Genomic DNA, 18,062 nt, shown 5'->3' on the forward strand with positions numbered 1-18,062 from the left:
GTTTTCCTCACTGCCTCCATTTCAGTTTTCAATTCTTGAACTGATTCCATTACCTGTTTGATTGCTTTTTCTTGGTTTCCCAGGGTATCATTTACGAATTTACTCATTTCTTCAACCTTTTTGTTATATTTGTCTTCCATTTCTTTACTCATTTCTTCCATCTTTTTGTTATATTTGTCTTCTATTTCTTTAAGTGAGTTATTCATACCCTGTTTAAGAGACTCTATTGCTTTCATAATGACACTGTTTTCCACTTCTTCCGGAATAGGGCGTTCACGTCCTTCTGTTGTAAGATCGCTGGGATCTGGTGTTTTCATGTTGTTTTTCAGATTGTTGGAGGAGTTTTTGCCTTGGCGTCTGCCTATCTCTTCCTTCAGATGCTCTCCAATGGCTCTTCCCTCCACTGGGTCTTCTACTGGATTAGTGTCCCTTGCTAACCAGGAATCACTATGCCTGAAATCCTTCAGAATATCCTCCGTAGCGCAATTTAAAAAACCATTGAACTTTTGGATAGTAATATTTTCTGACATTTTCAATCAAAGGAAATTGTACTTGTATGTATGTATGTATGTATGTATGTATGTATGTATGTATTTATTTTCAACCGAAAAGAAAAATCTTACCTGTAATGACCGTTGCCTGCCAGTAGGAGGTGGGGCGCACCTGAATCCACGTGGCAGTGGTTTTGATTCAGGAAGTAAACTCTAGAATATATACACTCAAATCCAGAGGTTAAATCCACAGATCACAAAAGGTCAGAGAGCTTCTAGTGGCCAACAAACAAGGTCAGCAGAGACTGTCCAGACCTGTGTATCCTGGGAGGCCGAGCTGGAGGTGGGAGTGGGGGGATGGGGCGGTTCTTAAACCAAACGTTGGGCGTCAATTATTGGCGAATCAATCACACACCAGTTATGTTTTAAGGGGTTATTTATTTTGGGGGGTAAAATTTACATACACCATAAACCGTCAGGAAGGGAGCCTAGTCGCTGGAGCAGGAGCCTGGAGCAGGAGCCGGGAGCAAGCACCGGAACCAAGAGCTGGAACCAAGAGAGCCTGATCCGGATCTGCTTCTCTTTTTAAAAGAGAAATATACCACGCCCCAGTGGGCTGGTATTTCAGCAGCTATTGGCTGACGGAGCGGAAGTCGCTCCCTGCTGCACTGTGGGCTCATATTTCAGCAACTATTGGTTGAGGCAGCGGAAGTTACTCCCACAACAGTCCATGGGAGTTTCTGACCTCTTTAATCACTCCCATTTCTCAATTCTTGGGTTCTCAATGGGTTTGGTGATTCTGGATTATGTCCTTGAGTTGAAAACACGACGTAACTTTAAACAATGTGATTAAGATTTGCATAACTTCTAATATAGTTATACAAGTTCTCCCTGTTTGTGGGCATGTTTGTAGCATATCCAGTAAATGCCAGAATGTTCTTTCTTGTCTTACATTTTGCTACCATTATATCAAACTTATCATACAAAAAAGCAACAGGAGTTCCAAAGTGTAATGGCAAAATATCAAGGGACCTAATCCCTTAAAAAAAGGATACAAATCGATGGAGTTCTGAGAATGGGAAATATAGTCTTTGAAAGTGTAAATATCACTTCCTTTTAAACTAGTTAATAACAATACAATAAAATCTTGAACATTTGCATTTGCAAATCCAATTAACTAAATTTCCTAGAACATTCATGGCACCAGTTCCCATGATATATTTAGTATATGATACTAAATGTATATTATATTTAATATTATATATATGAGCATATATTATCATATGTATATACAGAGTTATTATAGCAATTTTAATATATACATATTAAATTTCAAAAATATTAATATAAATCTCTAAATATATAAATAATTCTTTTATATTTATATTCCTTTCTTCCTTTGGTCTTCTTCACTATATCTTTCCTGCCTTCTGTACCAGGAACATAACACAAGCATCTGACAACCCTACAAAATTACAACTCAAAGAAGGGAAACACGCAAACACGACCACCAGGTAAAATAACCTGAAATCCATCATAAGAGATAGAGATGTACTCTTTATACTCATATCAGAAACAATTCATCAGGAGGAAGTCTCTATCCATTCCTTTATATTTCTATACATATGGTCTCTAAACATTAGGGTGGTTTTAATTTTGCTAGGGGAATGTTTGAGTAAAGTAAAAAAAAATTACTGTACAGTCTTTAAATCTGACACTATTGCAATCACATTTTGTTAGAATTACTTATGATTTTAGGGTTTCTATGGTAGGCAGTTGAAGACAGAGGAGGGTACATTTTTGGTTTCCAGCCACCCGAATAGCGTAGAACCAAATTAATCAAACAGAAGCAGTATTAATTAGTTAATACATAGCCCATTAACTCTAATTTCTTAAGGGCTAACTTTTACATATTAAATTTACCAATCTCCATTAATCTGTGTATTATCAGGTGACAGTGGCTTATGGGCAAATTTCAGCATGTCTGAATCTGTCAGTTCCATACTTCTCTCAGACTCTGCCTTCCTTCACCAATTCCATGGCCCAAACCAGTTTCTTTATTTATTAAACAAAAAAAGCAGCACATAGAAAGATGGATCTCCCATACCATTTTCCCTTTACTATTGAAATTTTAAAAAGCTTTAAATTTGACATAGTAATAGTACATGTAACAAAGAGTTCGGAATTGAAAAACTCAGTTATAATATTTATATATACTTCTTCCTTTACAATAATTATATAAAACTATAACTATAAATTTTTCAAAATCATCAAATACTCCTGAAGGATCTAAGTATACAGAAAGTACGTTGTAATCAACTTCCAAAACTCTAGAATTATTATAGATATATTGCTGCCTTGACAGTCACCCAAAGATCTTCTGCTTCAATGGGGCACCCATCTTCAGGTTTGTTGTCCAACAAACTCTTCCATAAAGCATGAAATGTCAAAGATAATTCCAACTATAGTGGCAGTTTTCCATTCACTTTCTTTTGTATCCTGCAGAATGTATGCAGATACTTTAATGAGGCAGGAACCCCCAAGGATCATCCCACTTTTAAGCAAGTTCACCAGTCCTTTCTGTGTTGTAACATGAAAGGCCTACTTGTTGGGGACTTTTGTCCTCCCCAATCCCCCATGCTCTTTAGCCCCAAAGAAAATAATCGGAGAATTTCGTAAGTTATAAAGCTGATTGGCCCATTAGGTCTAGCCTCTTACTTGCTACCTGTCACATCTTGATTATCCCATTTTTCTGATCTATGTTAGCCATGTGGCTCAATACCTTTTTCAGTGGGGCAGATCATATCCTTCTTCAGTGATCTGGGCAAGAGTAGGAGGAATCAACTTCCTCCTCCCCAGAATTCTCCTGCTCTCCTTGCATCATTTCTACTTCCTGTCTGGTTTTCCTGCCTATACCTCCTGCCTGGCCAGTCATGATTTATATAAAAACGACTGACATAATACAGACAATTCTCATGTACCACTTTGATCAAGAGAGACCACCTGAGAAATCTCTGGTAGGAACAGATGGCATGATATCAGAGTTCTTCCTCAAGAACAGGTTAAAGACTGCTGTCAGAGATGATGACGTCTCACAGGATACTTTTGTCAGGATTTGATCATAACTATAAATTTCCTTTAGGTCCCCATTAGATTATCAGTGTCCCCAAACAGCTGGAAGTAGCCTGGAATACTATGCCCACATTCCCAAAAAAAGGAACTATGAATATTTTTCTTTGGTTATTTATTTATTTTTTTAAAGAGGGGGAAGTAGTGCAGGAGAATTATCTGTATTCTGCCAGTTTTGTTTTTTACATCATTATATTATATTTATTTTTTCATTACTAAGGATATTTGGTAGAAATGTTCATTCCACAAAATATCTTACATATATCAAAATTCCTGTAGGGGTTTATTTAAAGAGTAAAATGACCAGAATTTGACACTTAATATTTGGGTCCACATAATCCATATGTACCTTCTGGAATTTCTTTTCAATCAAAGTTAAGTCTATTCAACTCCAATTTTTAATTTGGTAGGACTATGTATGTCTTTGTTACCATGCAAGTTATAAATAAATAAATTATTAGATCAGGTGAAATCTCAGATGTGTGCTGTAGATTGGAAATATGTCCTAGCAATCTTTGTAAATCTTTAAGAGTTTGTAATTAATCTCTCCTTATTTGCTCTTTATATATTCTGATTTTCTGTAAACATAATTTATATCCAAGAAAATTTATATCTTGTCCTCTTTGTATTTTTTCCAGGAGCAATTTGTAATTCCCAACAAGGCAAAAGTTTCTTTACTCCTTCAAACATTCTTTCTACAGATTCTATATCAGAATAAGATAGCAAAATGTCTTCCATGTTGATAGAAATTACCAATTTAGGAAATTGCTTGTGTATTATTTACAATGGATGACTTACAAAATCTTAGCACTGTGTTGTCTACTAAACTTCCCCTTTGGGAAGAAATTTCTCTTCAAGATTACTTTAAAACCACAAATACCGAAGAATTTCATACAGAGTTGATTCTTGAGTTTTCTGAGCATCTAGTTTCTCATATAACACTGGTTCTAAAACACATCAAATCTCCTTTGTTAAAAGCCATTGTTTAGCCTATATTGATCCTTAGTTAACCATTATAAAGTTACGGCTGTTGATGTCTCTTAATTTATGCTAGTTGTTATTTATTATATTTGCACAACTTGAATGGTTGTTGAAAGATTTGTCGTATCTTGCAATATACGTCACAGAAATATGAGTAGGTTTATGTTCCATATCTGAGACTGCAGAAATTTTAAAATGCATATTCCTTTGCTACAACAGATCACAGTCACATAGATTTATTTCAATATTAGTCACATATGGCCTCAGATTTCCCATCTCTCTTTCTGGTCTTACGTATCCAACCAATCTCTTGTGTTGATTTCCTTGAGATAGGACTCCAATACCTCATAAATAAACATCTACCTCCTGAAGAGTTCAATTCACATGCCAAGACTCTGGAGTAATAATTGTCACATTACTTCTCATGACCAATAATACTTCAATTAAAATGTTATTAAATTGTACTCTCAGCTTTGATTTTTGATCATGCATAGACATCTACCAAAATATATGTGTTCTCGATCATTTGCAACTTTTGATTCATCCTTCTTGTTTTTTCATTAATCCAGGGCAGTGTTGGTTTTGACAACAGGCACTGGATATTTTAATTTTCCTGGGGAGACAATTACCCCACAGTGATTGGGAGTGATTGGATCATGTTTGACCTGGGGGACTGTGAGAGCCCTACCTAGAATTTTTTGATATTAATTGGATGCCTTGTTTGACCCTTGTTTATCCATATTCTTTGATAAAATGTATGCCTTTGCCACATCTTTGAAAAGATCAAAATTTGAGACATTCTATTTGTGTATCTCCCACAGGAAATAGTATATGTAGGAATGCAATGTGTAATATTCAGGTGTCGTATTCTACCACAATTAAAATCATTTGTAATTTGATATTTCTTCAAACACTTGGAGATTGCTTTTCAGATCCATGCCTCAGTATTATAGTCAAATTATTGAAAACTGACAGTGTGCATGAACCAGTCACCCATTGATGCGTCTCTAATCTTAAGGTGACATATCTTCTTGTATACTTATGTGAAAATTTTAAACTATCAGAGAGTCAGTAAGTACACATCTAGCTTCTGTATCTGTTATTTTTAATTTTAGTTTTTTATTTTAATTTATTTATTTATTTATTAAAATTTCTACTTCTTCCCCATCTACCTTTTTCCTCCCTCTCCCCACCTACCTCTCCCTCTCTAGTCCTATGGTCAGTCAGGGTACTCTGCTTCATGGCAAGTTCAAGGTTCTCCCCACTCCATCCAGGTATATAAAGTTGAGCATCCAAACAGATCAGGCTTCCACAATGTCAGCCCATGCAATAGAATCAAAATCCAGTGCCATTGTCCTTGGCTTCATAGTCAGTCCTCATTGCCAGCCACATTAAGTGGATTCAGTTTGATCACATGTTCCATCACTCCCACTTCAGCTGGCATTGAATTCTCCCAGTATATCAGTTCCACTATCTAATGCGTGGACACAACCCTCATTGTAATACTTGTCACTGTAGTTCCTCTTCATTTACCCAGATTTTTCATACCCAGCCTTCCCTTGGTTTGTGTTTTCTTCATTACCTCCATTCCGTTTTTCAAATCTTGAAATGTTTCCCTTACATTTTTCCTTGCTTTTTCTTGATTTTCTATGTTATCTATGAGAGATTTCCTCATTTCATCTACTTTTGTGGTTTTTATCTCCATTTCTTTACAGCAGTTTTATTTCTCCTGTTTAAGTTTGTCTATCATTTTCATATAGTTCTGTTTAAAGTCGATTTCTTTATTTCTTCTGGAGAAGGTTGTTCAATTCTTCTTGCTGCATGATCACTGGATTCTGGTGTTGTCATGTTGCCCTTCAGATGGTTGGAGGAATTCTTGCATTGGTGCCTGCCTTACTATTCCTTCAAATGCAGCCAGGAGAGTCTTGGCATCTTAATCTAAACATTGCTGTGATTGACTCTGAGTGGATGTCCTCAGTCCTGGAGAAGGAAATGTTCCTGGACCAAGAAACTCCCAGACAATAGGGCAGGCAATGAGGGGTGGTCAGGGATGTGTGAATAAAGAAGCCCCTGTATCAAGAGCTGAAGAGGCCCAGTGTTCCTTTCACAGAATGATTTTATGTTATTAACCTGGGTCTAGATCAGGAGACACAATACAGAGAGCCAGAAGACAGTAGTGCCATGATCTTGGGCAAGTGTTTTTGTGTGCAACCACCTGACTCATGGCTTGAGGTTAAAAGGAGAAGTATGGCTGTCCTTCTGGCTTCTTTGCCATTCTGTTCACAATTTTCTTACTCGCGTTGAGGATAGGCATACTGCCTCCTCTCCTTGACCTAGTCAGTCAGAAATTAGGTTTCCCAACAGAGGGGAATTGCCTCTGGGCAGCAAGAATGCATCTCTGAGACAGATACACTGAGCTGTAGAGAATATTTTGCTAATTTTCCTACTATTGTCTTATGACAAAATTACATTTATGCATCCAAACCTATTTAGCACTGTCTTCATCACCTGTAACAAAGTACTTCCAGAAAAGAGTCTTAGCCTCATGTCCTCTCCTTCTTTTCCTTGCAGGCACTCATGGTGGAGGCAATGACTTCATATGTGATTTAAAGTGTCAAGTTCTTCCATCTCAGAGATAGGATAAGTATGAAGCCCAAACACAGAACAATAGCCACAAGACAGTGGACCAGGAGTGCTGTGGCCAACCGCACTAGGTCTAAAGACATGATGAAGATGCCTCTGAGTATGAGAGGTGGGCCAACACTCCAGAAGAGTGAAGGGTCACCTCTCCAGAAGCAAAAACCGGTCAGGCCTTTCAAGACCATGGAGAATATTGTCGGCCACAGAATTTCTAATGGATGGAAGGAAGGCAATGAACCAGTCACCCAATGGGATGCCATCATTTAGATCAACTGCCTACAAACCACTCTATCTATTTGTTGAAGTATGATGGGATTGATTGTGTCTACGGACTGGAGCTTCACAATGATGAAAGGATTTTAAACCTTAGGATACTGCCCAATAAAGTGTTTTTATCTCAGGTGACAAACACTCACTTTGCAAATATCATAGATGGCAAAGCAGTAAAACATATATTTGAGTGCACAAACGGCTCTAAGGATGAGTGGAGAGGGATGGTCCTAGAGGAGGTGCCGATAATGAAGACCTGGTTCTATACTACCTACAAGAAAGATCCGGTCTTGTACATTTATGACCTCCTGAAGGACTACTTTGAAGGCAACCTCTACATCATATCAGGCTCTATGGATGAGTCGAGTTGGGTGGCAACAAGTGAGGGGCCAACCATTACAACCATGTTCTACATTTCAAACAAGAAAGATACTGTCCTGTACCTTTACCACCATCTGGATGACTACACTGAAGGCACCCTCCACATTATGCCAGAGTATCCTCCAGTAGAGGAAGCAGGCACGGATGTCTTGACAGGCAAATGTGTGCAGTACAATAAAAGAGACAGAACCCAAAAGACAGGCAAAATTGTTTACAAAGTTCCCACCAAATCTTCTGTGTATTTCATCAAGTTTGATAATGACTTCCATATCTACATCTATGATTTGGTGAAGATCTGTAAAAGTGAAATTCACAAACTGTGGAGAGGCAGACATAAAATTGGGTTGGGAGGAATGCTTTGTTATTTTTTTCTGAGATACCTCAGGTCCTCTAATAACCGTAATATCTTTTCGAATAAAATTTCTCTTGGTCCAAAAATAAAAAGTTTTGAACGTGGTGTGTTGTTTGGTAAATGATGGGGTTTGTCAGAACAGGACTTAGATGGTCTAGTCTCCTGGGAGAGGAAGGGACTGGAGATGAGGGGTGGGAAAGAGGAGAAGATGGCTGTTTAGGAAGCATCAGACATGTGCCAAAAAGAGGTAGGAACTCAGGGAGGGGTAAAGTTTGAGGGAGTAGCATGTCATAGGGTAAGCTGTGACAGAGAGAAGCATTAGACTTTGGGACTTAAGAGGAAACAGAACAGACTGATCAGGAAAGGACATAAATGTAGACTTGGAATCAAAGAAAATCAGGTTTTATTTAATTAATATTTTAATTTGTAACAGCTGTAAGTCACTGTGTGTTGCTCTCCACTGGAGCACATTGAGGAACCAGGAGCAATATGCTTAGATAAAATCGTCTCCTTCTAGAGGCTCCTACACAAAGGATTGGACCTCATGTTACCTACTTCCTCATGGCAGGATTCTATCCACCACCTGCTTTCTTAAGCCAGGATTCTGTCTGCCACCTATTTACTCATGCCAGGATTCTGTCTGCCACTTACTCATGCCGGAATTCTTTCTGTTCTGACATGGTATAGCACAGGTCTTAAGCATGCTGTCCAACCCCCGTGAGTTCACTTGTACATCTGTCCTGCTGTGTATTAAAACATTTTTCCTTTGTCCTAGCCCACGTTTTCTGAGATTTGCGCTATGAAACTGGTGAACAGACTCACCCACAGACAGGTTAAACATGTATACCTTGATGCCTGTTGGTGTGTGGCATGCACACATACAATATATGCAAAGAGCTGTATAATATCAGTTAACTGAAGAATCTCTGTTGTTGGTGGAGAAAAGCAAAGACCCCACACACATATTCAACCATGCAACACCTCTAAGGTATTGATGCCTGGCTGCCATCATGGAAGGACCCTGACCTTCTGTAACTGTCAATTTTTGGTTTCTCCATCTTCACTAACTCGGTTACAAGGTTGGTGATGTCAAACTCAGTCAGGTTTCAGCACATAGGTCTTTTTAACCAGGTCAGGTGACTCAGCTACAAAGTGGGTGAGAATTTGATCAAAGGCATGCTGGTACACCCTTGCACCTTCTTCTCCTCATCCTCATCATCGTCACTCTCCTGGGTGGGCCTGGATCACAAAAAATCCAAAATGGACTTAGCCTCCCCCTTAGTGGAAAACCTTATCTGCCCTCAGCTCAACCTGAGTGTCCAAGGAAATTGCAGCACATTTTACCCTACTAGGTCTCCTCATCCATTGGTTCACTCCAAGGCATAAATGAATCCTTCCTTTTTTCCATCTCTCTCTCTCTCTCTCTCTCTCTCTCTCTCTCTCTCTCTCTCTCACACACACACACACACACACACACACACACACATACACACACTCTCTCTCTCTACTCTTTCTTCCCTTCTGCCATTTACCCATGTCCCCTGTCAAAAGTTTTCCCAGAGAAAACATCTATATCTCTTCAATTAAAGAACCTTCCATTTGAGAAGAACTTACACTTCCAGTGGAGGATTTTGATGATTTCTCAGTGGATGCATACCATGTCAGGAAGAACAGAGCAGCAACCATGACAACTCTTGTGCAGTAGACTTAGGTGGACCACAGAATGACAGCTGACATCCCTGTGCAATGAGTCATAAAGTCAAGAGCCCTGCCCCTTATGACAGATAGACAGGCATCACTGTGGTCACACATACTTAACTCATTCAGGCTTCAGAGATCATGGAGATTGAGATTTAAATCTTGTCCTTATCTAATAAGGAAAGCAAAATGAGTAGATCAGAGGAGCTTCAAGCAATGCTACCGGCCTCGACTTGTGCCATCTCCTTTTCCCTGTCCATTCCATTCTTCCATACAGTGGCTATTGCTAAACCAATTGGTCCACTCAACAAGTAAGCATAGGTTTGAACCCAGTTGCCTTTGATTTCTGGAACAATATGCTGTCCCCTTAAGGTCTCATAACAACATTGGACGGTACACAAGAAGTTCCCCACACCAACTTAGAGGACTTTTATGACCGAAAAGACGCAGCAAGTTATCTTTCTTGATAATAAAAATGGTTTTGAGAACAAAAGTGTGTAGAATTGAAAAAGAGTATGGCGTACTCACTATTATTGCATGTGATATGGCACACACAGGATTCTATTTCTGAATACTTAGTCCTCAGGAGGTTTTGGGGGTTTTGTAGACACAGAACCTGACTGGAGGAATTGAGTTCTCAAAGGAAATGACTTAAAGTTTCATGACATCTTTGCTCTTGGTCCCCACTGTTTCCTGGTTTTCCTACTGTGAACAAGCAGACTCTTACTCCCACTGCCATACCTTCCCCATCACGAACAGAGAGAACCCACTCCTCACCCTGGTTGCTTTCTTCACGTATTTTGTCATAGCAATAAAAGGAAAACAAAACAGTCAGTGGGAAAAAACTATTTTCTTTTCTTTTCAGTACTTCAGGATACATCACAGAGACAGGATGCCTCAGACATGAGTGTCACCAATGATGTCCCTTAGAGAAGAAATCCACACAGATTCCCAACAACAGCAGCAGCATTCAACAACACCTCCATGCCTTCTTTGCCTTGCCTTTAACGGTGCACTAAAAGATGATGCTAGGTAATATGTGCAATTGAAGTGAATTTCCCCTTAATGAAACTGACAGAGTTGAAAGTCTATCTTAAACACTTCTGGATTTTTTTGTTTTCCAATATAAAGTTGATTATTGTTCTCTCAAGGTCTGTGAAGAATTTTGATAGGACTTTGATGGGGATTGCAATAAATCTATAAATAGCTTCTGGTAGCATTGCCATTTTTACTATGTTGATTCTCCCAATCCATGAGCAAGACAAGTTTTTCAATTTTCTGGTATCCTCCTCAATTTCTTTCTTCAAAGACTAATAGTTCTTGTCAAATAAGTCTGTCACTTCCTTGGTTAGAGTTATACCAGGATATTTTATGCTATTTGTGGTTATCGTGAAAGGTGAAATTTTTCTGATTTCCCTTCCTGCTTATTTATCCTTTGTGAATCGGAGGGCACCTGTTTTTGTTTTTTTTGAGTTGATCTTTTACCGTGCTACATTACTATTTATCTGAATAAATTTCCACCAAATTTCTCAGTCACCATGAGAGAAGATGAAAGTTCACATTCCCCACCACCAAGGTCTCATCTTACGTTTTTTTTCTCATATTTTCTCTCACTTCTCTGATGGTATCATGTCTAAATGTGAGTTAACTGGTGTTTTATATTTAGAGGTTAAATAATTTTATCATAAGATTTATGAAATGTGTCAGAGCTAATATTGAACTTCTTAAGGAAAGAAGGAATTCCAAGTTAACCTCTTGAATTGCCTACTGAAATCATCCTTATTATTTTCTCATCCTTTGAAGGGATTGTGTCTACTGATAGTTACCTTTATCAAATGGAACCTTTTAATTTCATTTATCGATTTTTGAAAATATTTTTTGTGATATTAGGGTCTTGGTCTAGAAGTCCTTTCTTATCTTTTAATATTGGATTGTTTCACCTATCTTTGAACATGTACAAAAATCAATTCAATATTTATCAATGTCTAGATTTGAAATATTGTTTCCATATTAAGAATCAATTTCTTTTCTGCATTTTTCTCATAGCAGCATCCTATACATTTTCTGGATCCATCTTCCTCTTTCTTTTTCCCACCATGGGTTTGAGATTTATGGATATTTTAAGTATGTTCAGCTCAATATGTGTTAATTGTTCTTTTTTATTTGTTTTGTTTTGTTTTTGTTATTAAATTTGCAAATGAAACATTATTAAATAAATATCAAAGACACGGTTTGAGGCTACTATTGATCTTCACCCGTTAAGATGTTTCAAGTATACATCCAATTTTTCACTCAGTCTGCATTTTGCAAAATATACAAGTCAGTCAGTACTACCCTTCAACACATTCCCATATATATTTATTGAGGGAATATCTGTTCATTATTAGAGCCAAGATATCCTGAGAAAATTATTGATATTTCTAGGCTTCTAAAAACCACAGAGTTGAATTTTTTTACAGATAACTAAGTATGAACACCAATCCAAGTATCCCCCCAATCCTACTGAGAGCAAATTGTACTTAGTAATTCAAAGCACTGATCTAAATCTCTCAGTCAATAACTTCAAAGTGCCCTGCCAACACATTATCCACAATGACAGATGGTCAGGGAGAACCTTATGAAATGTCACCAGTTCATGTTTGTGAAGAAATCACCTGGTCATATTAGTCCTAATTACTAATCCCTTCTGAAAATTCCATTAGAAAACAAGAGTAGAAACAATCAGTAAAGCTTCCTGCATAGGATCAATTGATTTTATTACCAGGAAAGGAGTTTTGTAAACAGTTTTGTTTTTCCAGTCAGATACTTCAACCACCTGTAGCATTCTTGTATTTGAAAAATTATTTATGAAAAGAGATGGTTAAATTAATCACACTGTAGCTTAGAATTGAGAATAAGAGAGAGTTATTTATTTAGGTGTAGACTCACATTTCACAATTCTTCTATCAAATGTGTAGCAGCAATAAAATCCAGTAGCCTAGAATGAAGGCATGCATGTGCTTTACATTGGTATATATAGTATCAGAGTTCAAGACCAAGTGGGTGTGTATCTTGAAGGATACTGGCAATAGGAAATCATATAACAACTCTCTCTTTGGTTTAAATGAGAACTTTCTAAGCCTAATACAAAGTTATTTACAATAAAAAGAAATATCAGTTAAAAAATTAAAATTGCAAGCAGCATAAACAATAACAAACAAGATACATATGATAAATGTTTTAATAATTACCGTATCCTCTTGAGTTCAAGTCTTGTATAATAAATAACTAGGACAAATATAAGAGGAAAGTAATTAATATTCCTGCGGAGATGAAAGAGGACAGGAGTCACAAAAAAAGAACCAAGTGGATAAGTTTATTAAGTGTTGGGGGACATGACAGACAGTGAGGGAAATACAAGAAAGATGGGAAACAGGAATGACACACTCAGATTTTTAAAAGAATTCCAGTGCATGAGCATTAAGGAAAGGCATATGTACATCAGACACTGGTGGAGTAAATATCAATAAGCCAGTGCACATGCTGCTGGGAAATGTAGTTTCCTGGGAGAATGTCAGTAACCACAAATATCTAGTTGTCAAACCCATTAAAGACCCAAGAAGAGAAATATTACCTGAGTAAGCAGGAAGTACACTCAAGTAAATTCCAAAAATGTGCAGAAAATTACAGAGACAACTGGCTACCTGGGCAATCACCCAAAATCTCATTTACAATGGTGGAACAACCAACATTGGCTAAGTTCTAGAGTAACTGAGAGACCATTTTCAGAGGCAGAAAATATTCAAAACTGAATTACCTTGTCTTGGTAAGATCTGACAGTCTTTTTCTTTATTTTTTCTCTGATAGCTTTTTAACTTTATACAAAATAGGAAACAAAGTTTCCACCTCCTCTCCTCCTCCCACTTCCCTCCCACACCCCAACATCACCTTTTCCCTTCCCCTACATTCCTAAGAAAGGACAGTGTACCCTACCTTGTGGAAAGTCCAAAGCCTTCCCTGCGTTATCCATGCTTAGGAAGTAATCCATCCAAATACACGAGGATTCCCACTCCCCTCTAAAAAAACAGTAAAAGCAGTAGAGACAAATCACAGTGTAATTTTTGTTGGCTTCTCAGTCTGCCACAATCATGACCACATTCTGAAAGTCCAGATTATCCCATGCTCTTTCAGTCCCAGTCCATCTGGACTTAGTAAACTTTCATTTGTTCAAACACACTGTCTCAGTATGTGGACCAACAACTCCTGGTCCTGTTTTCCTTGGTCATATTCTCCCTCCATTTGCTCTTCAAATGTACATTGAGAGCTCAGTCCAGTGCTCCCATGTAGATCTCTTTCTCTATCCCCATCTGTTGCTGGAGGAAGGTTCTATAGATGAAGATAGTTATCAGTCTGAATCTGGGACAAGGCCAGTTCAGTTGACCCTCTCCTCCAATGCCCAGGGTCCTAGCTGGCAACATTCCTGTGGACAATTGAAAATCCCTCTAGAGCAAAGAATCTTGCCAACTCCAAAATGGCTCCCTGAAGTAATTTATCTTCTTCCCTACTCCCATATCTGCCCTTCCTATATTTCAACCAACACACTCCCCCAAGATCTTCCAACCCTCCATTTCACCATTCACTATTCCCCTTCCCTTCCTCTAACCTCACTTCCATAGCCTAACCCCACTCCCATCCCCATACTTCCAACTTTTTCCTGGTGTTCTTGTCTACATCCAATCTCCAAGAGGACCTAGATATATTTTCCTTTATGTTCACCCAATTACTTAGATTCTCTAGGATTAGGAAGTATATTCTAAATGTTCTATGTTTCTGGCTAGAATTCACCAATGCATGAATGCATACCATATTCATAATTTTGGGTCTGTGTTATCTCAATTTGGATATTGTTTCTATTTCCATTCATTTTCAACAAAATTCAAGATGTTATTGTTTTTTTTCCCAATGAGTAGTACTCTAATTTCTAGAAGTGTCATAATTTCTTTTTCCATTCTTCCATTAACGGGTTGTTCCAGGTTCTTGCTATTACAAATATTACTGTTATTTACAGAGTTGAAAAATGCTTTTGCTGGATGATTGTGAATCTCTGGGTTTTATTCCCAAGAGTGGTATTGCTGGGTCCTTAGGTAGGTTGACTACCAATTTTCTGAGATACTCCCACTCTATTTTCCTAAGTAGTTGCATTACATTGCAAATCCACGAGAAAGAAATGAGTGTTTCCCTTACTCCACATACTCTCCAGCAAAGGCTATCACTGGTGTTTTTAATTTAGCTATTATGACAGGTGTAAAATGGTATCTCAAAGTTGTTTTGATTTGCATTTCCCTGATCACTAAAGATGTCGAGCATAACCTTAGATGTCTTTTGGATATTTGAATTTCTTCTGTTGAGAATTCTCTGTTCAGTTCAGTACCCCATTTTCAATTGGGTTGAATAAAGTTTTAGAGTCTAGTTTCTTGAGTTCTTTGTGTATTTAGGAGATCAGACCTTTGTCTAATAACGGGTTGTTGAAGATATTCTCCCAGTCAGTAGGTAGACTTTTTGTCTTAGTAGAGTGTCCTTTGATGTACATAAAATACTAAGGGTCAGGAGGTCCATTTATTTACTGTTGTTCTTATTGTCTGTGCTACTTGAATTCTACCTAGGAATTGATCTCCTGTGACCATGTCTTGAAGACTACTTCCTACTTTCTCTTCTATCCTTTTCAATGTGGTCAGATTAATAATGAGGTCTTTAATCCATTTTGGCTTGAGTTTTGTGCATTGTCATAGACATGAATCTATTTTTATTCTTCTACAGGTTGACATCCAGTTATGCCAGCACCATTCTTAAAAGATGTGTTCTTTCTTCCATTGTACAGGTTTAGCTCCTTTGTCAAAAATCAGTTGTTCATAGGTTTGAGGATTAATATCAGGAACTTCGATTTGATTCCATTGGTCGACATCTCTGTTTTTTTTTTTTTTTTGCCAATACCATGCAGTTTTTATTACTGTACCTCTTCATTAGATTTTTGAAGTCAGGCATGGTAATGTCTCTGGAACACCTTTATTGTATAGGATTGTTTAGACTATCCTGTGTCTTTTGTTTGCCATTTAAACTTGATTAATGTTCTCTCTATGTCTGAGGAATTTTGTTGGGATTTTGTTGAGCATTGTCTGACTTACAATTTTTGGCACAGTGTAGGGCTATTGATTTTTCCCTGTGGGAGAATGTTCCACTGGTATCTCTCTGTTGGCTGAGAATCATAAGACGGAACTCTGAAAGACAATTTTTCTCTGTCCACTTGGAAAGTTATAGTGAAGAAATAGTTTAAATCAATATTCCATTCCTTTGGTAATAGAGAAGGCAGAGGAATTACAGACTGTAGAGAGCCTATAGTTGAATCACCTTGAGAGCCCTTACATCTCTCAGCCTTCTCCAATAACCAGATTTCTTTCTAACAACAAATACAGGATAATTTAAAGAGTTTGTTCATTATTTAATATGGCAAACATCTATTTGTTTTGTACCAGCTCTCCAAAAGCCTGTAGTTTCTCTTGTTAAAGCCATTGTTTAAGCCATATGTGTTTCTCAGTTAACCATTTTAAAGGCAAGATTGTTAGTAATGATGAAAGTTTGCACATTGTTTTGTCTTGCTGTACATCCTTAATGGCTAGTGACTTTTATATAATACCTTATGATATTCCTTCCAGATATATGAGTTTTGGGAATACAGGAATGTTATCCTGATTATTCTATTGCAACAATAAATCATGACCCAATAAATACACTGTGATATTAGATACATATGACAGCAGACTTTGTTTCTGTCCTTCTGGCTCCATAATTTCAACCCAAATTGTTCTTTGTTTCACTTGAAACATGGTTCCAATTTCTAGGAAATGAGTATCTTTTAGAGGCCAATCTTCATGCCAGTAAACTAGAGTTATGATTCTAACATCTGCATCTATGTCTAATAATCCCTCAACTACAATGTCATTTATATGCACTCTTTGATTTAGTCTTTGATCATTATCAAAGTATGACAAAATATAAGCCTCATATTTCCTACTGGAATTTTTAATTCATCCTCCATGTTTATTCCATCATCCAGAAAATTATGATTTTTTTTTATAATCCGCACTGGATTTTTTAATTTTCCTGGTGAGACAGGTTCTCTACATGACTGGGATTGATTGAAATTTGCTTGACATTGGAGCCTGTTAGAGCCTACCAATGACTTTCCCAGTGTATCGGATTGTCTTGTCTCTCCTTTATCGACCTACATTTATTGATCCTATGACAGCCTTTGAAACATCTCCTGTATTTACCAGAAAACTGAATTCTCCTATTCTTGCCGTACCTAGAGGAGTCATTTTTCCTACTAATAACTTATCTAAGGTTGCTTCTTAAAAGGCCTTTTCTTCAACAGTTTAAATATTTGATATTGTGGTGTCAACTCATACCACTGAAAAATCAATTTTCCTACCCTAGTCTTAGTTCTTAACTCAAATGTTTCAACATTAATTGTATGTAAAATTCATTCACCTATGGTGTGCATATGTGACCAGTAAACACCCAAAAAGGTCTTATTTTCTAACGTGACATTTTGAAAAGCCAAATTTCGATTTTAATATATCAAGCTTCAGGGCCTGTCTCTCCTACATTTATAGCCTTACTTAATGTTTTTAAGAAGTCACTAAAGTGTTCTCTCTGACCCTTTTTAACCCTAATATATGACTCAATCCTCTTTATTGGCATCTGAATCCTACCCCAAGCATTTATTGCTGCTGTGCTACATAGGAACAATGTGTGTTTGTTGTAGCAATCCTGTTTCTGAGTTTTGGAGTAATGACTCTCTCCCAGAATTTGTGCTTGGAAAGTTTGAAATTTATTTTCTTTCCCTTCTTGTTCTAAAATTTTTGTCTCTCTTCTCCCATACCATTGACAAAGCAAGTTAAAACTATTCTGTTAGGAATCCTTAGTGCTTGAAGCCCAAAATTTCACCATTTTCCTGACAGAAGTTGGATGAATCCCATAAGAAATTCATGCTTGAGGTGGTACAACCCCTTTGAATGTTAATTTGGTGATTATTTAGAAAATTATGCAACAACCATCCTCAAAACCCAGTAACAGTACTTTTG

At 37.4% G+C, this 18,062-nt stretch overlaps 1 protein-coding gene across 1 annotated transcript; it reads left to right on the plus strand.

Annotated features, from left to right (window-relative positions):
* Positions 1-7,188: 7,188 nt before the first annotated feature.
* LOC148117543 (spindlin-2-like) lies at positions 7,189-10,409 on the plus strand. Its single transcript, XM_087902577.1, is given in 4 exon segments — positions 7,189-7,500; positions 7,503-7,849; positions 7,997-8,291; positions 10,315-10,409. Coding segments are annotated over 4 exon segments (990 nt in total). The 5' UTR covers positions 7,189-7,247.
* The last annotated feature ends 7,653 nt before the right edge of the window (positions 10,410-18,062 follow it).

This window comes from Myodes glareolus, chromosome X, assembly GCF_982192425.1.
Source record: "Myodes glareolus chromosome X, mMyoGla1.1, whole genome shotgun sequence".
Lineage (NCBI taxonomy): Eukaryota > Metazoa > Chordata > Mammalia > Rodentia > Cricetidae > Myodes > Myodes glareolus.